Consider the following 26500-nt stretch of genomic DNA (forward strand, 5'->3'; position numbering starts at 1 on the left):
GTTAATTAGGCTGCCTAACATGATGTCACGCATAAATCACTTAATTACATGGACTCTGGTTTTGATGATGATCCATTGACGCCTCCCCCACATGAATCATCATTTCTTCACTGGAAAACGTGCAATATACTAATTAATTTGTTATTTCTTATCAATAAGAATTGGCAAATACTTACCTTTTGGTGAAATTTGGGGATAATTCCTCATTGAAGTTACGATATGGACAAAGGTAAATTATGGCTTCTCATGAATGAAAAAATTTATACCAATTAAGATTCGGATACATAAATATGACTGAGTTCATTGTTTTTCATGCACTTATTATTTTATACTCTATTATGGGTGATCTGATTAAACAGACTCACTGCCTCACTAATTCACCTGCTTAAATGAAGGTTTAAAGTATTATATTCGCTGATATAAATATTAACTCACAACTTTCTTGTAACCACATTCAAATGTTCCGCTCACATTTTAGACCAGGATTACACTAATGCTTAAAGCCTTTAGTACTATCACATTCTTTAGCCCGACCAAAATTATCCCTCATAAATGCTTTATAAAGCCCAAATATTACTGTCCGGGCCTTTAATTGAGATACCTTTCACCTCACTCACTCATATTACACACACACCTGCATATGGCATCGGCATGCATCCTGGGAAGTGAAGCCTCTTTCGCAGACACCACATGTGTACGGAGTTTCACCTGTCCCATGTATGCGTCCATGCTCTCGGAGTCGATCCCGCTGCCTAAATAAACGATGACAGACATCGCACTCATAACCACCCAACACACTTGTTCCACCAACTACTGGACCTCCATTTCCACTGCTGCCATGAGCTGAAATGATAAATCCTAAGTCATTACCAAAAAACCTAGGTTTATAGTTATGTGAAGCACAATGACATTACGTTTGTAAGAAACAAATTTCCATACATACTTATATTTCATTGAAATATAATAACAAAAGATAACATTTATGCAAGACATTAAGAACTGACCACTACTTATACCTTTTTTTTTCAGCCTAATATAAACATTATACAGTGATTAAAACCCTCATTTTTAATATCTCTTCATTAGTTAATCTTGTTGTTGCGTTATGTACGAGGGTCATCCGGAAAGTAGTACCCGTTCGTGCCGCATGAAGTGCTGACGACGCGAGTAGCCGCTGGACGAGGTCAGATAGCTTCAGTGGCTTGTCTGCCTTCTCTGAGCCAAGTTGCGTGACGCTAGCATTGCCTGTGTTGTTTCTGTGATTGTTTACAATGTTTAAAAAAATTGAGAACGCCGCCAGTTGTGAAGTGAGGGCAGTGATTAAATTCCTCAATGCAAGAAACGTTCGCCCATGTGATATTCATCGCCAATTAAAGGAGGTGTATGGAGACAATGTAATGGACGAGTCGTCTGTTCGGCGGTGGTGTCGCAACTTCAACATGGGGAGGGGGAACACACACGACGATGAGCGTTCGGGGAGACCGTCTGTCATTACAGACCAACTGGTGAGCTCAGTTGACGAATTCGTGAGGAACGATCGGCGCGTCACAATTGATGACATCTGTGAGCATTTTCCCAATGTTTCTCGAACAATTGTTCATGAAATTGTTAAACACCATCTGCATTATGCAAAAATTTGTGCAAGATGGGTCCCTCGCGTATCTCAATGAGCTGGCGGCGAAGGACTATGCAGCAGGAATACAGAAACTTGTCACACGTTATGACAAATGCCTTAATTTGCTTGGAGATTATGTTGAGAAGTAGTTTAAAGTATCCTCTTTCAAATAAAATTTTTATGTTTGTTAATATTTACTTTTGTGTCTTTATTTCACGAACGGGTACTACTTTCCGGATGACCCTCGTAGCATGCTATCATTATGTTTATCATAACTGAAATGAACATAGAATTGTGTATCACAAGATATGGGGGCTTTGGCTTTGGAAGAGATTCTTGATAGTCTACGTATCGATGCATAGAACTTAATCTCATTTACCACATTGCTTAAATCCTGAAACACTAGTTGTTTAGTTCTTAAACCACTACTCCCACTGGTTCTTGGGACTACAACCAGAAATGAAGAATAAAGTAATTCCATAACCAATACTTATAGACAGTGGAACCTCGCTTAACGAGTACCACACATAGCAAGTGATTCACATTAAAAGCAAAATCGTTGGCCCCAAAAATGACTCCCTTTGCAAATGACTTATCGAATAATGAGTGATGAGGAAGGGAATTCCCAGAATGGTGGCACGCCTGCTGCTTCAGTGCATGTTTAGCATTTGTTCCCCTAACCTTAGTGTCTCCATTGATCACACATTTGCCTAAATTTGTGGTCAGGCTTATTACTAGTGACTCTTTGGTGCAAACTTTAATAATATTTTGTGCATAATTTTAGAATTAACCCCAAAGAAAAATGCGCGAGAAGAAAGCCACAAAATAAAAAAATAACAGCAGAAATGAAAAGTAAAGTCATTGAAAATCAGGAACAAGGTGCGAGCATGGCTGATCTGGCACGCATATCAACCATCGGTCCACGTCAATGATTTGCATTTTCTTCAAGAAGAAGCACAAAATTAAGGCGATAGGTGCTTCAAAGAGAGCGAAAAGAATGTCTACTTAAAAGGTACATTTTCTCAACAATGTTGAATATTAGCTTCTTAGATGGATAACGGAAAAGCAATTGCAAAGCGACACTAATAATGAGAATATAAATTGTGAGAAGGGAAAATGATTTTTGCCAACCTCATTAATAAGATGAAAGGATCATCAAAAGCTGAAGAAGTATTTTAGGGGAGAAATTCGAGGTTTGAGAAGTTTACAAGAAGAACAAGCATATAGCAAGCATAAAGAAATGTCTCTAGACAGCTCTCCAGTAAAAAGAAATTAGGAACATTACATAAATAATTAACTATTTATGTTGATTCTTTTTTTTGCTTGTGCAAATCGTGTTTGCATTACCAGTTACACCATTCCGTGACAGAAGAAAAAAGATAAACATGATCCACGCTCCTAAACAATGTATATATAATATTCATTGAATTAACCTAGCACATAATTTATTTTTTTGGCATGGAACGCATTATCCTTTTTATATTGATTTATATGTAAAAATTGTTTCTCTAAATGATATTTCACTTTACGAGAAGGATTGCAGGAAGAATTAGTTTCATTTTACAAGGTTCCACTGCACAAGATTGACTCCTCACAAAACCTCCAAAAGATAATAACATTCCCCACAAGGTATTCAAGGTCCCAAGAAACTATGTCATAATTTGGAAACAGGCAAAGTGGCCGCTTGAAAATGAATCACAAAAGTCAATCTTGTATACATTATTTCATTTATCCTAAATGTGTAACGAAGATACATTTCATTGTTTTGTGCTTGAAATTATCTAATTGACTGGGAATAAATACTTTGGAACTGGTAGGCAGCTGCTTAAAACTTAAGCGCAGAAACCAATTATAATCCCATATTCTTATACCCTGTGTGATATGAACACATGACACTGTATGTGCTACACCCATAGATTTGCCTTGCATGGGCTCACTCATAATTGACACCGCATGCATTGCACATAAGTAATTTACTGGAATGGAGACAACGGAAGTAGAATGAGAAGTTGGGTGCTAAAAAGGATAAGCAAAATCTTGTTGTACTTACATAGTTCCATCTACTCAGCATTTTGATTTGTTAATTTAACCATCAAATCATTTGTAGGTATAATTATTACCAAATAAATGCGATTAATAGAGATCAAGAGCTGAGTTGAAAAGATCCAAATTCAAACTCAATACACCACTATGTCATATATGTAGTTATTCAGAAAATCCTTTTCCTACACTATAGGCAACCCGAGGTTGCCTTCTCATATATTATTATTTTTTAAACTATGTTTGATAGCATTTTTATTTCTAAAAAGATGTTTGATATCAGTAATGGCACTTGACTCCACCACTTCTTAGCCATGTCTATCAAGTTCGATTATGAAATCTAATAGAATCCTCAGTCCATACAACTTATTCATTTTAAACTATTGGAGTAATAAACTGACATGTAGGGTTTCTTTCACCAAAATTAACAATTTCACAAAGTTATTTATGCAGTGCATGCATAGCTATGAATTTTTTGCAATTATCTTATAGTTTTGAAACTTAAAAAAATTCATAAAGATTGTACGTAAAACTTAGCAACAGAATGAAACCATAGGTATTACTTCTAATTAGATGATAATTTGTTTGAAGGCAACCAAGCTATTGTCTACTAATACAGCCTTTGAGAGCTCACTGCCTATTTGCCCTGACTGATGAACCAAGAACCAAGAACAGAAGCTAATAACTGAACGGGCACAAGTGCTGAACAAAGTAAGACCAAACCACCACTACAAAATGCATAGCGGCATAATATTATTAACAACCTACAAACATTCAACCAACCACATTATTCAACCTGAGAGTAGGCTTTGATTGATGGAGGTAGAGCTTACTCCAAGCTAAGCACTACATCATGTGCAATTCATATAGTAGGGCTTCAAATACGCAACATCCCATTCTACAATGAGAGGATTATCCACTGGTCCCAGCAAGTGGCATTCCCTCTCCTTCCGGTCATTCCCCTTCCTTCCCATTTGGATTATAGGGCTTATGACACTTAAATTTAAAAAATAAGTCTCTTTGACGAATATTCTATTATGCTCTGAATCTATGCACACTTAAATTGTTCTGAAATAAATGTTAATAGGACCACTCAAATGCCGCTTGAATTAAGGAGTACTGAGTTGATTCCTGTCTGTTGGCATAATGCGGAATACTATCTCACTGGCAGATCTAGAGGAAGGAAATCATGAAGCCAGGTACTGGTTGGTTGGCTTGCCACGCATTGTATATGGGTGGAGTACACAGGGGCTCAGATGGTTTGGGTTTGGAGGAAGAAGAGTTGCTGGTTCCTCATTGTCTTTGCCTCTGCCTAAGTCTTTGCACCTGCCTGGTCTCCTCTGTCTTATTGCCTGCGCAGAATGCTGCAAGAGCCAATGCCCACAAGGGCACCGCACTGGCCTCCCACTTCCATGTGAATCTATCAGTATCAACCAAACCACCATTATGGGGTGCTACCGGTCCACCCTTCGCAGTTCCCCCAACACCATTCCTGGCTTTCTACCAATGAGAGCTTTGCCAGTAGCCACTTCTATATCTACTCTTGGGGAGATGCCAACCTAGCCCTGTGGGAAAATGTCGAGTATTTGTTGCAACAGCTGTTTTGAGGCGGGGACTTCATCCCCATTTGTCCCACAACTTCTACCATTTCAACTGCTTCCCTTGACACTGCCTCCCGCAGAGGCATACCAAAATATGCAAAATATGATATTGCAGTGAAATTGGGCTGACTAGGAAACAATTTAGTATGATAACCATGAATTATGAAAGCTTACACTCTTCTTAAACTGCAAGCATCAGCATAAAATGATAGTTATAAAAGTACATTTACAATAATTAGTAGGTCCACACGTGTTGGTAATATCTAAGTAGTGCATACAATTTGTAATGGGAAGAAGTCTTGTGAATTTAAGCATAAGCAGGTATTTAGCACAGACTCAATCATTTAATTTCAATGCATGCCCATCCTTCGGTTATACTTCTTCACTCTTTCATGAGTAGAGATTTGTCGAAGACAGTAAAACATCACTAACATAGATAGATACCTGGCGATTGGCCAGGTACCTACCGACAGTGTCTGGCTGTGTAATGAATGCAGCTTATTATGGTGTCACAAGAGACAGCTCTACTTTACTCTGCCAAAATATGTTTTCCTAGCAAATTTCCATTAGGTATTTGATTATTTTCAACTAAACATAAGTAAATAAATTCATTGTTAATAATTAAATTAATATTTCAATTAATATCCAACTGTAAATTTGAAATTATGAATTATTTACTGCTGCATGAAACAAATCATTGGTCCATCTATAAGCTCCATGTTTCAGAGGTACAACCCATGTAAGTATTTGAAATAGTTGGCTAATTTTTTCCATGCAATTTTTCTCCATATATCTGGGTTCCTAATGACTATAGAATTTTCAAGCAGAAAAACTAAAATAACTTTTGGCAACAGCTTGGAAGAAGACTGGCAGTAAAAGAAAAACTAAATTTTAGCATTAAGGAAATCGAATTTTCTTCAGAAACTGGATGTAGAGGTTTGGAGTCTGGTATCGCTTGACATGCTACCCAATCTGCAAAAGAAGAAGACAAGAGTCTACTTGCTCTTCAGCCAGAATTCAATATCCACAATATGGAAAGGCAGAATTCAAAAATAATGCTGCATGAGGATGAGAGATAGGAAGAGGCCATCCACAATAGGCATGTGGGCATAAACTACCATTTGGAGAAGAAATTCATCACATACAAAATATAGCATTAAAAACTTATCACAAACGTACATCCAACTTATCATATGCATTGTTATTATTAAATATTTGCAAGAGGAGAGCTTCACTGCCAGAAGTGCTTGGGTGCGGCAGTTTGGTAGGCATAATCACACCAGCTAGAATAGTTACCTCGACTACAATCATCCATAGGAGCTGCCCACAGCAAATAGAATTCAAATACCACAAACAGTACTCTTTAGCAACATCAAACAACAATATTTAGTTTCAAATTCTTAGAAATGATTAACGCTATATGTAAAACGTTACATTGAACTAGTGCTACATGCAAATGATACAATTTTGCCGATATCCCATAAAATCTAGGTTTTGCCACCCATCCAGGAAACCCCCAATGCCATACATTTCAGATTAGTGAGGACCTACTGTAAGTAAAAGCTTTCAAACATCATCCAATGTCTAAAATAGATTTGTAGCTAATGTTATGACAAAATAACATTGCTACGTGGAAGTTTTTTGCTGCACATTTGCAATGACCATAGTTTGGTTTGATCTTAAGCAAAGAATTAATATTAATGTCTTGAGACATAAGGAGGCATGTTTTTCAGTTGGATTGATAAATAATTCAGTGTCCCGTTCTTTTAGAAGTATATTTTGATGTCATTAAGGATTCAATAGCCAAGCCATAATACCTAAAATTAATTAGGTATTAATTTTTGCAAGTTAATACAGGTGTCAAAAGAAATCAACATCTCCTTTAGAGCAGAATGAAGAGATATGTTATTGATATCACCTTATTCATGATGCCAAATGCAATGTTAGCATATTTTTGGAGATAACCAATGATGAATATTCAGAAACGTTGTTGAGAAAAGATGCCATTGGTCTGCATTGGGATAAAACATACTATTTTCAGGAGCAAAGTTTTTTTATAATATATTTTGTGGAATTGGCAAAACATGTAAAGTGATGTTGGGTAATAAAAATAGTGATTACTTTGCCTACACTGAGTATTTTAAATATTTTAATGATGGCATTGCCATTTCTACCAAATCTCTATCTATCTATCATTTGGTTAAACTGACAGAAATAGTATATTAGGCTCCATTTTGATATTTTCAATTATATGGCTGAGATGTATATTCAATATGAGGCTAGAGCATTTCTGCCTAAGCATTGTCAGGGTTGAACAGGGTTGTCAGTTTTATGTAAAATTACCATGACATCTCTAGATGTTTAAAATGGGTAAAATTTGTTCGTAAAGAATGTGCTAGAATCCTAAATACCTATAACTTGCTATATTGTTAGGCATTAGTAATTTCCAAAACGGTGTCTTACTTTTACTAAAATTACTTCTCAATTCATTATCTTAATTTTTTATAACAATGTTTTCCAGAATAAGCGGGATGCCATCAAACTATTTTGTTATAATATTATGATTTTTAACCACTTTTATTTACAAAAGTTTGATGCACTTGCTTGCTTTGCGATTTCTTAATTTTTTTATAGTTCTCAAATATGTATAAAATCGCCAGGAGAACACATGAAGTTCTCTGGTATGAGATTCAAACAGAAAACAATTCAATAGTACACAGCTGACAACCTTAAGCTAAAAATTTGATATCCAATAGTTTCGTGTTTAACAGTTACAAAATGGTAATATTTTTTTTTAAGGTAATCTACCGGTTAAGGTAGGTTTTTGGATGGACAAAATCTGCAATAGCTATATATAATATAGACAGCTAATAAAAAAATAAATATTTTGTGACTCCTAACAACACACTAAATCCAGTATCCTGCTCTACACCAGGTCCCTCTTCATCTCTGAGTACTTCCTTCCTCCCTTCATCCCATCCAACATTCCTATCCTGTTCCTTCCCTTTCCTCGTTTGCCTAACATTCTCCCCTCTATTACCGTCTTCAACATTCCACTGCCGATCAATACCCCCTTCATCCACTTTTCCTGCCTCCACAGGATTTCACCCAACAAACCCCTCTCTTCGCCTACCATACCAAGTACTTCCTCATTTGTTTTCTTCTCGGTCCATTTCACCTGCTCCACACCTACATTTCAAAAGCCTCCAGTCTACGTTCATCCTCCTACTTCAATGACCACGTTTCCGCACTGCACATAGCTACTCTCCACATCAAAGTTTTTACAAGTCTTTTCTTAATATCCTTACTCAACGTCCCTGCCATCAACTCCCTCCTCCTTGTGAAAGCCTCTTTGCCTATCGCGATTCTTCTCCTTACATCCCTACTACTTTGACCATGTTGGTCCAAAACACTACCGAGATATGTAAACTGTTCTACCTGCTCTAGTTTTTGCCCTCCTATTTTAATGTTTAGCTTAGCCGTTTTCTTCCTAGAAAATCCCATGACCTTTGTTTTATTAATATTGATTCTCATCCCATACCTGTCGCACTGAATTTCCAATTCACTAAGCAATGCTTGCAGCCCCTTGGCTGACTGACAAACTAAAGCTTGGTCATCAGCGAACCTAACTGATTTTACGAATTCCCCACCCACTTTCATTCCTACCTCCAGTTCTTCCCATGCCTCTTTGATCATTTCCTCTGCATACAGGTTGAACAGCAACGGTGATAATGGGCAACCCCGCCTCACACCTCTTCCGAAGACTTCCCATCTGGACTCACCATTCCCCACCTGAGCAGTTTGAGACATGTACAGGTTGTGGATTAGCCTCCGGTCCCTCCTATCTCTTCCTATTTTCTTCAATATACTCATTAGTTTTTCCCAATTCACTATATCAAATGCTTTTTCAAAATCTACAAAACAGGCAAATACCTCCTGGTTGTATTCTATATTCCTCTCGATTAATAATCTCATTACTGCAATGGCATCACGCATACCTCTCCCCTTCATAAATCCAAACTGATCATACCCTAAGTAATCATTTGCCCTACTCTTTATCCTTTTGTTTATGATCCTGAGAACAACTTTAGCTGTGTGGGATATCAAACTTATCGTCCTGTAGTCCTCACATGATGTAGCCTTTACCTTTTTCGGAATAGGAACTAAAACGGATCTCTTAAAGTCTTCTGGCCAGATTCCTTCCTCATAAATACTACAGATCAGCCCATATATCCTCTTCCTCCCACATTTTCCTACGCATTTCAATAGTTCCGCGGGAATGTTATCCACCCCCACGGCCTTATTTTGTTTCATCTCCCTTAATGCCCTTTCTATCTCATTGTCTAGTATGCCTGGACCTAAGCTATCTTCCTCTACCTCATGTTCCTTTTCTATGTCTAACTTTGTTGGCCTTAGCTCTTTACTATACAGTTCTTCTATATATTCCATCCATCTCTCTTGGATCTTTCCTGCGTCTTCCTGCGTTTCCTGGATCTTTGCTGTACAGTGCACCAGTTTCACTGTTCCTCTGGCAAACTTTCCATATCCTCGCACTGCGTCTTCCCACATGCTTCTTTGGCTTTATTTGTTGCCCGCCTCAATTTATTGTTTAATTCTTTGTACTTCATTTTGCCTACTCCTGTATTTACATTCTTCCATTTTCGCCGCTCATCCATCTTTGTAATCATCTCATCCGTGTTCCATGGTTTCCAAGTCCTTTTAGCGTTAACGGTTCCAACAGTGTCTTTTGCGGCTTTAGACAACCCTTTCTTGAAACTTTCCCATTTATCTTCGATAGTACTTAGCTCTTTATCATCCTCCATGATTTCCTCTACCGCCTGTTTGTATTCCTTCCTTTTCAACCCATTTAATGCTTCTACATTCCATTTTCTAACTCGCCGCCCCTGCCTTATCTTTTAGAAATGGATGCTACATTTCATAACAACTAAATTTTGGTCAGAGTCCGCACCCGCTCCCGGGAAGCTGTGTGAATTTATCACACTCTTCCTAAACCTGTGTCTAACCAGGATATAATCTAGCTGATACCTTTCTGATTCACCTGGCATTTTCCATGTGTACCTGCGTCTTTTGTGGTGTCTAAACCAAGTGTTGGTGATGACTAACCCCTGTCTCCTGTAGAACTCAACTGCTTTCTCCCCGCGGTCATTCCTCGTGCCTAAACCCTAGTCTCTGACCTCATCACCATCTCTTCCTTCGCCTACCGTCGTATTCCTATCCCCCATCACTATCAAATGTTCCCTGCGGGAACACACGCGATTATGTCCTCTAACTGATCGTATATCCTATCGACCTCTTCTTCCTTATGGTTGCTCGGTGGCATGTATACCTGAAAAATAACAAAGTTCGTCGGTTCTGCTTTTATCTCTATTAGTAATAATGTATCTGTTACCTGATCTATGTTGACTACGCTTCTTCCTACCTCTTCATTTAATACTATGGCAACCCCTCGTTGGCTCTCGTCCCCGCTGCTGTATATTATTCTATAATTATCACTCCAGTAATCCCCGCTATCCTACCATTTCACCTCGCATAGACCTAAAATATCTATTTTTCCCCTTTCTTTCTCTCGCTTAATATTCTCCAGTTTCCCTGTCCTCATCATTGTCCTAACATTCCACGTTCCTATTCTAACTAGCTTCCTATTCTTCTAGCTGGCGGGAGCAATTATTATTACTCCCGCCAGCACAGCACTAGGGGTTATCAGAACGCACAAGCCCTTCCACCACGTCAAGGTTGTAGTCCGGGGAGGGAACTGATAGTCACTTAAATTGACAGTCCATTAACTTTTATTAAAACTAGTTAACTGAGATATTTAACAAGGAGTCATAATATTAGCCCTAAACAACGATGTGGAATATATATTATCAGTAGAGCACAACTCATTAACTTGCTTCCTCTACGGTGGATAGCATTTTGTGGAAGAGGATATATTTGCTCGAAGTTAAAATACAATTCCTGTTTCCTTCCAGTCTCACCTTTCACACGATGCTCAAGGCTTCTCAAAATTTTCCAGTACACTAGTTTTTCTCGACTGCAGTGCCATGTTGGCCCACAAAAGTAACATTTTTGGTAATTATGTATGAATTACCGATATTTTTCCTCTGCAATACTTTTACAAGGTAAAAAAAATATAAAGTATTTAAGCACACTGAATGGATGCAAGAGCTTGATTTTGTGCTCAATCACATGGACCATGAAGAAGGCCATTGTGTGCTGGGTAAATGGAGTCATACGAGCAATACTTCCGCACAAAAGGGGAAACACTGGGCACTGGAAGTGCTTAAGAGAAAAATGTGCACTTACAAGATGGAAGTGGCGTGCTTCAGAGAAAGAATATTCCACATCAGAATAACTGCATTCAAGAATAAAGGCTAAAGCAATAGCAGTGTAAAACTGTAGAATGCCCAGAAACCTTGATTGGTGACATCTCCTCTGGGTTGTATAGTGACGATAGCCAAGCTATGACTGTGCCAGAGCAGGATTGAGGTCACCAAGCGGAAAACAAAAAGGGCCACAAAAAGCATGTCAGCTCAAGAAGTACAAGTGATTTAGATAAGAAGGTGGTGGTCATGTTCTTGCCCATAATATGTCACAATTCTTATTTTGCTGCAGATTTTGGAGCATTACTCGTAAAATTGAGTGACCACAATTGGTTGGTTGCAATTTGCAGGGCACAGTATAACTGATTAACTTCAGATGCAAATCATAGGGCATCAAAGTGCAACTTGGGCGTACCTAATTATATTGCGTTTATTGTTATATGTCATTCTGGTCATATCAGGAGTCCAATGTAATTAATAGGATAATAATCTATGGATACTAATATCCTTCCAAGAGCTGGGAGTCAAAGAGTCATCGGCACCTACAGCAAAAGAAAGTAAGAAGAATAAAAATGTGGTAGAACAGAGTAAATATGAAAATTATAAGGCAAACTAAGAGACTGTTGAAGGAATCCTTCGATGGGAGGGCAAGGAGAGAAGTATATAGAAGATAGGGACAAGAAGTGGACGAATACTTGGGAATATCTTGAGATACAACATTTTACTTAAAACCAAAAAGAAAGCATTCCTGGAAGATAAAAAATATAAGGAGGATCAAGAATGAATTGCATGAAGCAGTAGAGACTATTGAAGGTATGAAGAAATGGAGAAGAGAAAACTTGGAAGCCTCCTTTATACCAAGATGGATTGAAAAATTACAATGAAGATACTCCTAACAAGTACAATTAAAATTTACTGAAAAGTGAATTGTTTGAAGAGGAAACTAAACTTGATTTTGATGGCTGTAAAATCTTGTGGTATCACAAAGAGATGCACAGAAGTTAGCAGTAGAATGAATTCTGAGAGGAGACCCAAGATAATACAAAAATATTTTGGACATGAAAGTAATTACTACGCAGAGAAATTGTACAGAATAAGATTGGAGGCAAAGTTTAGAAGGTCACCAAAGGCAGAACAATTCTTTATCAGAGTTACTGTAAAGATTCACCTGTTCCACCATTGGATAATCAAGGTACATCAATGCAAAGAGTGCCAACAATTTGTTCCATATATCCATCAAATATATGTAGTTCTAGCACTTGAGAGTATTTTCACCTGAGAAAATGAAGTAGACCAATACAGTTGTATCCTCTGAACATGGGAAAAAGAAGAACAAGACATCACATTGCAGCATCTCTTCTTCGGAAAAAATAAAGAAGCTCATTTTTACAGACGAGTCTTCAGACTAATGGCTGCTGAACGAGTGTCCTCAATGAGAACGTCATCTCTTACAAACAATATTTCAGAACTTTCCAGCTTCCTTTAAAGGTCATAATACTTCTAATATATTCATTACTCTATGCTTACTTTCATCATTATATTTTTTCAAATAAGATGCCAGCATAAAATACATGCTAATGTAACTCTGTATAATGCTTTGTAACTCTCAGCGACCCGTTGAAAAGTCTTACTAGAGTTGATGTGTTAGATGTTTTTAGAACTGATCTCATTAGTTATTGTATATCTAAAGAAAGTTCTGAATCATCTAGTAACATTGATTATCATGTACACTGTTGGTTGAACTTTAAGGATAAGTTGTGCTGTTCCCAAGTACGTGAAGTTATTGAAGCATATTTCCCTGGTGTAAACATAGACGTTCAACCTTGTAGATCTGCTAGATCCTGTTTAAAGTACATATCAAAGGAGGACACTGGTTTGTTGACCAATGTAAGTATCAGTAAATTAAATTTTAATTATCGTTTGTTTCATTGGGCTTCAAGTAATGAAAAATTCTCTTTTTTACATCCTTTTGTAACGGAGCATCATTCTCGTTATAAATTTTTGCAGTCTTATTTTAATGAGTTTAAAGCCAAATTGAAGTGTCCCTTAATTTTTAAAACAATTGAAGTAACTTATTTGGGTTGGGCTTTTGCGGTCGCGAATTGGTTCAACGAAGCCATAAAAGATTTTTCTCATTGATCACGCAAGCGTTCCTTCCATACCATTGCCTCCGAGAGCACCCAAGCCAAGTCCCATATGATGGGGCGTTTGTGTTTGCTGCGTCTGAGTTTGTTGATGCTGTTGCTGAGGTGGCCCCGTTTGTTGACCCTGAGGCCCCTGCTGTTGCTGAGGGCCAGCCTGCTGACCTTGACCTTGTTGCTGTTGGCTTCCTGTTAGTTGTTGAGGCGGAGGAGGACCTTGCTGCTGCTGATTGTTGTGAGCTTGGTGAACGTGTGCCAACTGATGCTGTTTTCCATAGAAAAGATCAAACTGATGAATTGTTATGAAATATAAATATTTGCCAAGCTGGGAAATATCACACATTTAGGTCTCAACTAAATCAGGATTATGCATGCTGTACAGCTTTTCATGTTCCGTTCAATTTCTTAGTTTTTTTACCAAAAAATATTATGGAATATTTTTAAATGTCATATCTATCAGGGTATAGGCGATTAGATATAACTTGGAAAACACTTGGAAGTAAAGATTCTTCCTTTCTAAATCAACATATCATTTGGTGTACACATGATATGCATGTAAGGAATTATTTATCACCAACGAAGAGTTTCAGAATTTCCACAGAGAATCACCAAGTCAATGCAAATATGTTCAGTGATCATCGACTAGGCGGTGACTTTGAAAGCTTAACAACAAGCAAATCCTGATAACAATGAAAATACAACACCAGTACAAAATCATACACTCATGCACTCTTCTACTTACTAAACTCAATCAGTTAAACATACAAACAACAACAAATTTACGACAGACCGCAATATCAAAATAACTACAGAGTATGAAATAGCTGTCATCGATCGTAACAAAACATTTCTAATAGTTATTTCATGATATGGATATTTTGTCATGAAGCTTCCACAAATTCTTGAAAACCATACGAAAGAAACTAAACTGAATGCATTCCTTATTCAGCTGTAGTGTGCATTATGTAAATATGCAAGCTCTAACCTTAATATGAAATCCAATTGTTGGGTGGATCACTACACTGGAACTTCACGTAAAACCTTACCGCTATATAACTAATGATGCACGAACTAATTCTTATTCATGTTATCCTTGCAAGAAATGACTCATTTAAACCTACCCTATTGGCACAAGTGACACTCCACTAACATGAAATTGCGAGCTTTAACTAACATGGGCCAAATCACCTATTGCCTTCCACTGAATTCCAAAAGCTAATTTCAGGGACACGAATAAATATTTATTTTAAATTATGGGCTAAAATGGGCTAGCTGTGCTCACTACTAAGACTCAGCTGTAATTACAACATTTCCTAAGAAGATGTTAACTTCTTAGACACTGCATTTCAAATGGTGCTAATGGAAATAAAGATATATGCATTACTTGAAATCAACTTAATAGATTATTTAAAATATTATTTAGTTTAGGTTTGTCTTTCAGAATCCAAATTAGAAGGGACTTAATAAATAAAATCCATAAAATACATACTATAAACATACTCGTGATTGTTTTTGTTTTACTGAAGTAATGAAGATTAGCTTTTGCACACTAAACATATATTTCAAAAACAGTTTTATGACATATAGCCATATTTCATGTTTATATTGCAGCTTTTATCAACAGATTGTACTGTGAAACTGATTGATTGTCAGGTGTCACATAAAAGGAATTGAAGGGGATGTGACAAAAACTTTGACATAATAAAAGCTAGTTAACTATTTGCACACAGCAACAAAGAATAATTGCAGAGCTGCTTGATTCTGTTAAACCCTACCAATGCATATGCACTCATACATATCAGAAAAGAAAATACTTTTTTCTTCCACACATAATTTATTATTCGCAACCTAGGTTTCAAATTACAAAGTCATCATCAGGTGGTTATGACTTTCTAAGTTGAAACCTATGTCGTAAATTAAAAAATATATGTGAAAGAACAAAGTATTTTCTTTTCCGATAAGAATTGCCTCCACTAAGTGATGTTTAAAAGTATTCTAAACTCATACATAATTTGAAATGGAACCACACGAGGGACCACGTCTACACTTGTTGGATGATGATGATTACTAATATAGCTTCCTTTTTCCTCAACTCATTTTATCAGGGTGTCCCTAGAACATTAATTTCTACTTTTCCTGAAGTTTTGCCATTTTCCATGATAATTTGAAATATTAAGTTGCCACTGAAAAATGCAGTGAAAATAGCAATTATATCTCTTTCAGAGTAGTTTTCTATAACATCCCCAACTAACTATCAAAAATCAGAATTTATATCTTGAATTATAAGTAATCTGGAATCTTAGAAGGCATAAATTAATTGCTCATGCTTCTTAAAATATTTATTGCAACAGAAGTACTCAAGTCAATAGTTGATAAGTATAAATTTAATTGTTTCAGGCATAACTGATATTAAATTCATAAATACGGCAGATAGTAATCATTTTTCAATTTGCTGAAAAAATTACATGCTTGAGGACGCAAAAAATTATCATAGTAATGCACAACATAAATTTACTTACGTATTTTCCATGTCGACAGGTTTAACTAGTATTTGCATTTTCTGGGATGTTTTCATTCTCATCTCAGATAATGAAGAATTTATGACATACATGACACAAAAAGTAAAATTGATTGATAAGAATAAATATCTTACAAAAAATGCAGGAAATTATTATAGGACACATCAAAACTGAGAATCCATAACATACATTCAGGGTTTCATTTCTTGTACAGTAGAACCTTGCTTAATGAGCGCCTTGCGAAACAAATACTTAAAGAGAACAAGCAAAAAATATCTTTTGAAAAATGACTAGCTTATAGAGCGCCGTTTCCCATAGCAAGTGACGAGGATAGAGGAAATCGCAGAATGACTGAACGTCAGCTGCTTCAGTTTCTGTTCATTTACCATTCCACTAGCATCTTTATGTTGCTTGCGGCCACACATCTGACATATTACTTGATATTTCGGGCAAGTTTAATAATATTTACTACATAGATTTGGAAATGTCCCAGAAGAAAAAATTAGCAAGAAGACAGTCGTAAGAGAATAAAAAAAACTGTAGCAATGAAAGTAAAATCAAAGAGAGAGCGAGGTGTGAGCATAGCAGATCCAGTACGCACAATCAATCAGTCTACATTATCGATTACGAACTACCTTCAACAACAGGATTAAAGAGACGAATGCTTCAAAGGGAGTGACAAGTGTATCTAAATAATGGGTACATATTCTCAACTATGTTGTGAGGTTGCTTCTCATGAGGATAAATGAAAAGCAATTAGATTAACAAGAATATCATTTGTTAGAAGACGTGAGTGATTTTCATTGACCTCTTTAAGAAGATGCGGAGATCATCAATGATTGAAATAGAAGTATTTGAAGGAAGCCATGCGGGATTTAAGATGTTTGAGAAAAGAACCAGCATCCACGGCATGTCGAGGCATCTTGAAGCAGCAAGGTCCGACTCAAATGCGGTAGACACCTTCACTGGCTACTTCAAGAAGCTCTTGGATTTTGATGTTACCTACTGCAACGGATTTTTAATTGTGATGAAACGGGTCTCACCTGGGAAAAGATGCCCCAGAGAGCCTATATAACAGCAGGGGAGAATATACTACCCATCCACAACTTACAGACCATCTCAGGCTGCTGTTTTGTGCCAATGCAAGCAGCAATTTGAAAACTAAAGCCCTGCTTGTTAACCATTCAGAATCTCTACCAGCCATCATGAAGTGTAAAGTGCAGTAGAGTGGACTAGATTTGATGAATGGAGGACATGGGAAACTGCTGCATCATGTATTGAGAAGAATCACCCTAATATGGCAGGGCATAAGTCGCTCAAAATTTGTTTAATGATAATGCCAAGTCACATTTTTACAAAATGTTGAAGCATCGGCACAAACAAATGTCCCTAGACACCTTTATTGTAAAAAGTATTAGTAATATATTAAGGGCAGTCAAATGTACACCCCCCATAACACAGTCTGCGCAAAAGGTGGCAGCACTGTCGTTATGTATTGATACTGCCATCTCTGTGGTAGGAAGAGAACTGCATTGTCGCACAACTCACTGGCGCACGCAGTTGTTGTTGGGTTATGTCCATGTTGGTGCGCGGACTGGTGTCTCTTTTGTGTGTTTGTCCAGTTGTAGAAATGGAGAGGCGAGATTAGAAGAGGAGCAGAGAGGCGTTTTTCGTTTCTGGTGGCTGAGAGTGTGCTGGAGTATGTGAAATTCGTCATTCATCCCATGTCTGCTCTGTATGGTGAACACTGACGTGACACTGATGTCCGTGACGATTGTGAATGAGTGGCATAGGAGATTCCGAGAAGGGCACAAATCACTGCAAGAGGATGAGTGCCCAGGACAGGCCCATCAAGTCATTACCCCTGATGTGATAGGATGGATTGATAGCCTTCTCTGGGCAAGCAGACAAATCATGGAAGAAGAAATTTGTGTTCCAGTCGGCACCTTATCAAAGGTCACTGTGCATTTCCACAAAGGGTGCATGAAGTGAGTTCCACCCCACCCCGCAATGCTGTAGGATGGAATTATCCCGTTGCATGATAATGCTTGCCCAATACTGCCACTCTGACGAAGGCTGCACTTCAGCGATTCGGTTGGGAAACACTTCAACATCCTCCGTACAGCCCAGGTCTTTCACAGTGTGATGTTCACATCTTTGGTGACCTAAAGAAAGACATTCATAGACGTCGGTTTCATTTGGCCGAGGTAGTGCAAGAGTGGCTGTGGATCCATCAGCAACCTATCTCTCTCTTTCTACAAAACTGGCATTGATTGTCTTGTCACAGAGCGGGATAAATGTATCAACATGCTTTTGGTCGTTAATTGTTAATTAAACCATTCGATGGTCACGTTGTAGCTGATACTTGGTTTTCATTTGACTGTCCCTCATATCATAAATATTAAACTAATTATTTCGACTCTTTGCTGTTTTCTACAAATCAAATTTGCATTCCAGGTTGGTTCATTCTGCATTACAAGAAAAGATGAACATCATTCAAGATCCTAAACAGGGCATACATATGCACGTGTAGCTTTTCTTAGAATAAATCTTGTTCATAATTTATCTTTTTTAGCATAGTGAGCATTAATGTATTTCACACTCACTTATAAGGGAAAAGCTGTTCCTTTTATTGAGTGTTTCACTTCACGAGAAATATTCTGGAATAAATTACGCTCACAGTTCAAGGTTCCACCAAATTTCTATGACCAAGGTTTCCTCTCGGAAAAAACTGAATACCAGCAAACACTTCTCAGCACTCTCTCTTCTACACCCTGGGATCGACAAATCATTTTCAGAGGCTTTCATAAGGTGTGCTTCTTCTCTATTCAAAACTCATTTCCTTACTGTCCATCCCATTCTACATTTGCAGCTCTGACTGGTTCATTCAATAGGCCACTCAGGATTGGAGTGATAGACCAAATCTTGTGATAGCATAATAGTCTCCTCTAAGTGCATGGTCATGTGGGATATTGACTTTCATAATGTGTATTTTACTGAGTTTAAAAATACGACTATTTTTTCCATTATCTGATTTACATCACTTCATACAGAGCTCGATAGAACAAAAAAATTAAATAACACAAATCCAAAGGAAAAACCGCACATGGTAACCGTCATTCAACTTATTCATGCTTTTCAGGAGCCAATACATATGAATAAATAACGTTGCTATTTAAAAAGAAGAAGGAATTAGTTATTTTTCCAAAACATTCATTGTTGGCTTGTGATAAATAAATTATGCTACATAAGAGGCTGCCCTTACAAAACTCATTTATAGGAAATCTTATTCTCATAAAACAAAATTGTTTGTCCTGGTCAAAAAAGAATTCTAAAAAAATTGGTAATGTATGATGTTTTTACTAAAAATTACACGCTTAATCTCCAGGGAATTAGATGATTTTACGTGTAACTATATGCAAAGGGCAGATATCATTATTAAATGAAGAAAACTTGTACTTTACAGCTGATTTTTATTCACCTGATCTATTTCAACTTGAAAAACCATTTTTTTGCAATATCCCAAGCATAACAGAGAATTTACAAATCTAAGAGAAAGGTTAGAGAATAATAGGGTGCCTTACCCTAAGCAGAGGCTGTTTGAATCATAGAAGTCAAGTGAGTAGTGTTACTCACATAATTCTTAAATCTTCTTGAATAACCAAAAAAAAACACAAAAATAATAATGAAAAATACAACAGATTAATATCATCTCCTTGGAAAATATCCTTTAAGATTGTCACGGAAAAGGTTTGGAAAATCCAAATCGCAGCAGTGTATTTGTGATTGTGATTCAATACTCCCAACTCCTCCTTACAAATGTTTTAAATGAAAATAATTCAAATCATACGGAAACATTTGGGATTGCAGAAGCTAGTGAAAAAGAAGCACTAACAAGAATGTTTCATACAAGAGGAATACATTTCCCTGAAAACGTTCCTTCAAATAATAATTCTTCATCCAGTTATCATTGTTACAATAAGTCTCCACTGAATTGATCTGAGCCCAATTATAGCAAAAACAATGCACAAAACTAAATACCTAGTTTTTAAAGGTATAGCCAACAATCCATTGTGCCCAATCAATTAATAAAGCAAACTGAATAGAGATGCACTTAAAATATAATGAACATACGAGGAAGGAAATTGCATGCAGTTGTACACCACCACACACCAAACATCGATGAAACCCCAAAGCAGTCAAAGTTGCTCATCGAGTTAAAGTTAAGTTCACACACTGACAATCCTAAATTACCCAAATAACACATCCATGCAGTACTACTTCTCATCTAACATTCCGTATTAAATAAGCAGATGCAATTTTAATCATTCCATCTTCATTTTTATAAATTCACTGTCAGCACCCACTCCATGGTTTTTAATGAAAGGTGAATGGCTGGCAATATTTCAGCCACGGAAGTATGGGAGCACTCCGCATTAAATTCCCGCGGGAATTGAAACAACTGCCCCGCCCATCACACAGCAGTCAACCTGCCTTATCCACCAGCCAGTGAATATTCCCAGGAATGCCCTCTACCTTATACTGACACCCAAAGGTGATTCTTCCCCCTCCCAAAGAGTACCAAGGTTCATTCAAGTGCCAACAGTTTCCCGTGATGCCCACTCCATGCCCTTCTGAATCCACTTTCACGACATTCTCTCCCACATGGAAACATGCAAGGGTTAACGACCAGGGTGCAGTCGCGTAGTTGCTAAATAGAGGAAGTCTCTGTCAATCGGGAGTCTTGTTCACCTGTAACTTTTCCATGTGGTGGTGATGCAGCGAGTGGTGGTGATGGTGGTGGGCTGGGTGCTTCACTGCTGACCCTCCGTCGCCGGCCTTGGAGGAGCCGCACGTCGGGGGCCCAGCACCCTTTGCCCCATTCCCCGAGCACCACAATCCTCCCCCCCCTCCCCCATCACCGCCGCCCCCACTCCCCCCGCCCCCATCTGTGCTGCTTCCGTTGGAGAGGTTGGGAGGAGGAGGGGACTCGGGCGTCCCACTGCCTCCCGTCCTGCAAGAAACAAACGACGTGCATTGCAGTCTTCCTCACTTGGAACTAAAAATTGGGATCAAGGGATAGGGAAGGATTAAGTAAGAGACAAATAAGGAGTCTAGGGTAATTTTCTTCTGCAAACATACATGAGTAACAATAAACAGCCTCAAATTCCAACTGACACACAGGTTGGTTGGAAAGTACAAGAGATTCCCACACATGGTTATGCATAGTTAATTTGAAAACACTTGAAAAACCCCATAGTTTTTGATACTTATGATTTGAGTTAACACAAGAAGTCTGTCCAGAAAGTTCACTAACTTCTTAAATAGAAATTCATTCCGCTCACCCTGTCCTACCCTAAATTCCAAGTTTAACTATAAATTAAGGAAATAAATAAGGTGGGTCATAGAAAATTATGATTAACAATAGCTGGGCAGCAGGTCTACAAAATATAGGAAACCATTACATAGTCTCCTAAGCAAACTTTGGCAAAAAATCTCAATAATTTTGCATTTTTTATTCATCTAAAAATGACAATTGATGTTAAATATACTTTTCTTATAGCCAATAAATGCAAAGGTATGCCTCCATGCACATTATTTTAAGTTTATGATGGAAGTGACTGATAGTGCTTAACGGCCAACCGCTCTGAAGTTTTTTTGTAAACCAAGCCCATTAGACAGTGGGACATATGGAGAAATCACTGATTGCAAAATTAGTTGCTTCGTTGTGCAATGCCTATCTGTATGCGAGCAACAATTGCACACACTGTCATAACCTCATGCAACCTTGATTTTGATCCAGCATTATATTTAAGTTAGCAATGAAGGAAAGTCTCCTGGTGAACACACACAGTGACTTCCTTTCTCCTCTGCATTAAGCAAGGTGTTAGACAATGAACTTCCCACTGAAAAGGGACTCCAGCACGAGAGCCACCAAGATTTGCGAAACTTAATACTTAATTTTTAAAAATCATAAAAAATGCAGCATAAATTATTTTAAATGCTCTAGGAGGAGGGTAGCTAGAAAGTTTCTAGGGATCGTCACCAGATGTCAGCGCTAGCTCAACAAGTTTCCCATGTAGTAATAGGTAATTCTTTAAGAGTAAGCACGTACCGCATCTGTGCTCTGGGAAGAGATCTGCGGTGTGGATGACTCTCTGCTGCTGTTGTTCTTGTGTAATGATTTGTGAAGATGAAAAAAATAAGCAGTAATGAAATACTTTGTAAAGAAAGGTATGAAAGCAAAGGAAACTAATGTGGACTTTCAGAACAATCATCTGCTTCAAAGTCATCCGTCACCAAGTAGACAAACGAGCTTAAGTTTGAACGAGACAGCTTAGGTGATGATCCACTTAGTCATCGGCCAAAATGTGCCACTATCCCAGATATTAAAGTAAAAGTGCATAAAATGGTCATGGAGGATTGCCGATTGGAAGTGTGAGAAATCACTGAAGCTGCAGGGATGTCATCGGAATGGGCATATCACATTTTACCAGAAGCATTGGATATGTGAAAATTATCTGATAGACGGGTGCTGCAAAGAAGATTTCCTGTGCCTGTTTGTGGCCACAGATGAAACTTGGGTCCACCACTATACCCCAGAGACGAAACAGTTGAAACATGTTGATTGACCACAACCAAAGGTGAGGAAGGATTCGGCAGATAAATTACCTTCCCACTGATCGAACTATTACTGGAAAATACTACACTAACCTTGAGGACCAACTACAACAAAAGATACATGAAATTGTGATTTGGCTCCATCAGATTTCCATCTCTTCCCCAGGCTCAAAATTTTCCACAGTTGACGGATATTCTCTTCAAGCAATGAACTAACAGCTGAAGTAGATGGATATTTTATACACCTCAAGGAATTTTAATTTTTGAGATAGGATCAAGGCTTCGGTTTACTGCTGGACCAAGTGAATTAGTGTACAGGGAGACAACATTGAAAAATAAAAAAAGTTTCAAAGAGGTAAGTTGTTTATATTTCTTTTCCATTTCGAGAACTCTTCTCATTACCCTCTTATTAAAGCTCATGGTTGAATGAGATGATTTTAATGATTATTAACTAGGTTAACAGTTGATAACCATGGCAAGCAATATCTCGTCACAGCAATGGCAGCACTTGCCATTCTCTGGAAATAATAACTAAAAGGGTATCACAAATGCAAAAGCTTTATAACTGAATCAATTAAAACATAAACTCACCCTCCACCAACGGATGTTGAGAACTTTGGGGGGCCATTGCCTCCAAACTTCAACTCAGGAGCATGAGATTCATGTGATGGCGGCGGGGGAGGAGAAGCAAGTGCCGTTGCCGAGGCAACAGCGGAAGAGGCGGCAGCTGCTGCAGCTGCATTTCCTACTAGTGCTCCAAGACGTTGCCCGCACAGGAACTGAAAGTCCATATCCGACCTAGGAGAGAAAAACATTACAATTTATGAAGAATTCATAGCTTGTTCTTTGAATACTTATAACACTATTAGTAATCCTGTTTTCTGACTATTCAAAATCCTCAATTGATACCTTGTCCTGAATGAGGATGCATGAAAATAAATGGCATCTCTACCACTTTATCTTGATGATTAAGGATGTCAATGTGAATGAAATTTCCATTACTTCACTTGACGTGAACACAGATACCTCCTTTGATTACAAACATGAATTCAGCAAAGCTTGCATAAATACTTGAGATGAGCTTCACTGTCATTCAAGTGAATTATATCTGGCCCTAAAATGCATTCCTTTACTTTCCTGATTAAGTATTATTTGGAGCCTGTGGGCTTTTCTTTTCTCATTCCTTGCTTCATATTTTTGATAAAACATAAGTTGAGCTTTCAAACATTTCACCTCTAAAAATGGATTATTCCTATGCTATCAAATGAAATCCCTATCATCATACTTCTCAATATCCTTAATATTGCACCTGGGCCATTCAATGGGTCCATATGAATATAAAATAAATTTCTTTTTGGTAATTATTTTTATTTTCAACATAATTCTCCCTTTGGCTCCATACACCTTTCCCAACATTTCTCTCCAACTTTTTTAAGCTGCCAAAAAGGTAGGATTTTGCAGGTTCCTGAAAATAGTCACTCCTCTGGGTCAGATGCCTTTACAGCTGCCTCACTAAGGAAGAGATACTAACTGTACACCTTGCCTTTGGTTTCTGCCTTCAAATTAATCCTACACAGACATGAGTGGCCCGGCCTGTAGTAAATATCATTTATCTTACCGGAATTGGCCAAGGCCAGGGTCATCAGATCGCACAAGTCCTTCCATCAAGTCAAACCCCATGGGGAAACACAACATACATGGATTATTCAATGAGTCCTTAGGAAAAAATGAATTATTTTGGATAGCTTTTTTAAAAATTTTTCCAACATGATTCTCATTTTGGCTCAATACAACTTTCCTAATGTTTCTCCAACTTTTTTTAAGCCATTCAAAACGGAGGATTTTGGAAGATCCTCAAAATAGGCCTATGAATTAACGATTACCTCATTTGACATGAATCCTTTTATTCAGAGAAATATTTTCAAGTTTGGAAATCATAAAAAGTCACCAGTGACCAAATATGTATTGTAAATATGAAGGATGCTGTAATACACACCTTGAGGACGGGTGCGGGGCAAATGCCGCTGGTAGGAAGAAGAGCCGCGATGGGAAGTCTCCTTCGACGGGGAAGAGGGGGCCAGGGTCCTCCAGCATTCAGCCTTTGTTATATCGACTACAGCGTGACTTGCTCCTACCCACTGGGTTTTCCTCAAAACAGCCCCTTAAACTCTGCAAATCAAAACTTTAAATAATGAAAAATCTTTTCTTCTTAGTCCACTGTTATCAATAATTAAAATGTGCGGAGTACATTGACCGACATATCTTTTATGATTTAAAAATCCAGAGGTTCGAAATATAAGAGTACTACTGAAAGAGAAGTGCTAGTCACCATATTTTTATAATTATTTACAAAGCCATGGACATGGCATTCCTAAAATAATTTAAATCCAATTTAATCCCCGGAAAATGAAGTCATTGAAGATGACAATAGCAATGACGTAAAAACCACATCAAAGATTCACTCGAAACCATGGATTAAAATCTTAAAAAAACTGACTTATAGAATTAATGGTTTCTGGCGTAACTTTATGGAACCGATTCATTATAAATAAATGAAAGGACTAACTTTGTAGTTCCACACGAAAATGATTTATTCACACTCAGTGTGAATAAATCGTTTTCGTGTGGAACTACAAAGTTAGTCCTTTCATTGACTTATAGAAATCAAACCTCAATAATTTCCTTTTACCCTTGGATGCCTCTCCCATGAAAGATGGTGCATTAATTACAATGAGGGCCATCTAATTCACAACAGTCACTATTCTAACATGATCGTGGAATACAGTAAAGAAAGGTTAAGTCAAGTGAAATGTCCCAGAAGCTCTAAATTATGGTACATTCAGACCAATGGCATTTACACAGCCACCAAGGTATGCTCAATTTATTGTTATTAGAATTGTTATTTACAATTAAATGGTTCTTTATTCCAGTTTTATTATGTCTCATTAACCTGAAAGTAAACTTTAACTTGCGGTTCAAGCCAAAAATGAGTTTTATAATCATTCTTAAATACCAAACTGTATTTCAACTTATAGATTTATCTACACACAAACATCCCTTAACTTAAAAACAATTTAATACAAACAATACAAAAATCAGAGGATAAGAACAATCTGCATTCCTTGCAGAGGCTTCTGCGGTGTGCAAATATTTAAGATCTAAGTTCCTGGGATTTACCCAGTTGTTTGTTTTTATGAGTTGGTCCATATTTCTGGGACAACAGTTTCGCTGGCGCCGCAGGCGACATCTTCAGGTCAAAAAAATTGATTGATACTGGTTTTTTCTACCTTTTATACCCCTGCTACATGCTCTCTGATTGGCCAATTAATTAGCCGTCTTCTCAGGTGATCTCTGATTGGTCAATTGATCCCAGAAATATGGACCAACTATGGTATATCCCAGAAGACTTAAGATCTTCAACCATTTGAATTTTTTATAATGTTGGACCTGTCAGTAATCTTCACAGCAAGTGCGCATCCACATTAACTAACGAATAGATTTAATGAGGCATTACCGAACCTAGGCTTAGGTTTTTGTTTCTGATGACTAAAAGAAAAATTTTGCTTTGTTTAACCAAACATTATAGTGAAAAAATTACAAGTTAAACGACATTCATGGTTTA

At 37.6% G+C, this 26500-nt stretch overlaps 1 protein-coding gene across 4 annotated transcripts in view; it reads right to left on the minus strand.

Moving 5' to 3' along the window:
- LOC139696128 (zinc finger protein 497-like) overlaps positions 1–26500 on the minus strand; it is a 116703-nt gene that overhangs the window by 75761 nt on the left and 14442 nt on the right. For 3 of the 4 annotated variants that reach the window (XM_071594740.1, XM_071594750.1, XM_071594726.1), the window contains exons 3-7: positions 24875–25047; positions 23470–23676; positions 21010–21271; positions 13760–14027; positions 635–843 (exon numbers count right to left, since the gene is read on the minus strand). In XM_071594740.1, coding sequence (XP_071450841.1) covers positions 635–843; positions 13760–14027; positions 21010–21271; positions 23470–23676; positions 24875–24972 — 1044 coding nt within the window. In that variant the 5' untranslated portion in view covers positions 24973–25047. The remainder of the gene's footprint in view (positions 1–634; positions 844–13759; positions 14028–21009; positions 21272–23469; positions 23677–24874; positions 25048–26500) is intronic. The other variant, XM_071594731.1, reaches the window with a different exon arrangement.

Source organism: Hetaerina americana, unplaced genomic scaffold, assembly GCF_022747635.1.
Source record: "Hetaerina americana unplaced genomic scaffold, ioHetAmer1.1.p SCAF_1, whole genome shotgun sequence".
NCBI classification, from domain to species: domain Eukaryota; kingdom Metazoa; phylum Arthropoda; class Insecta; order Odonata; family Calopterygidae; genus Hetaerina; species Hetaerina americana.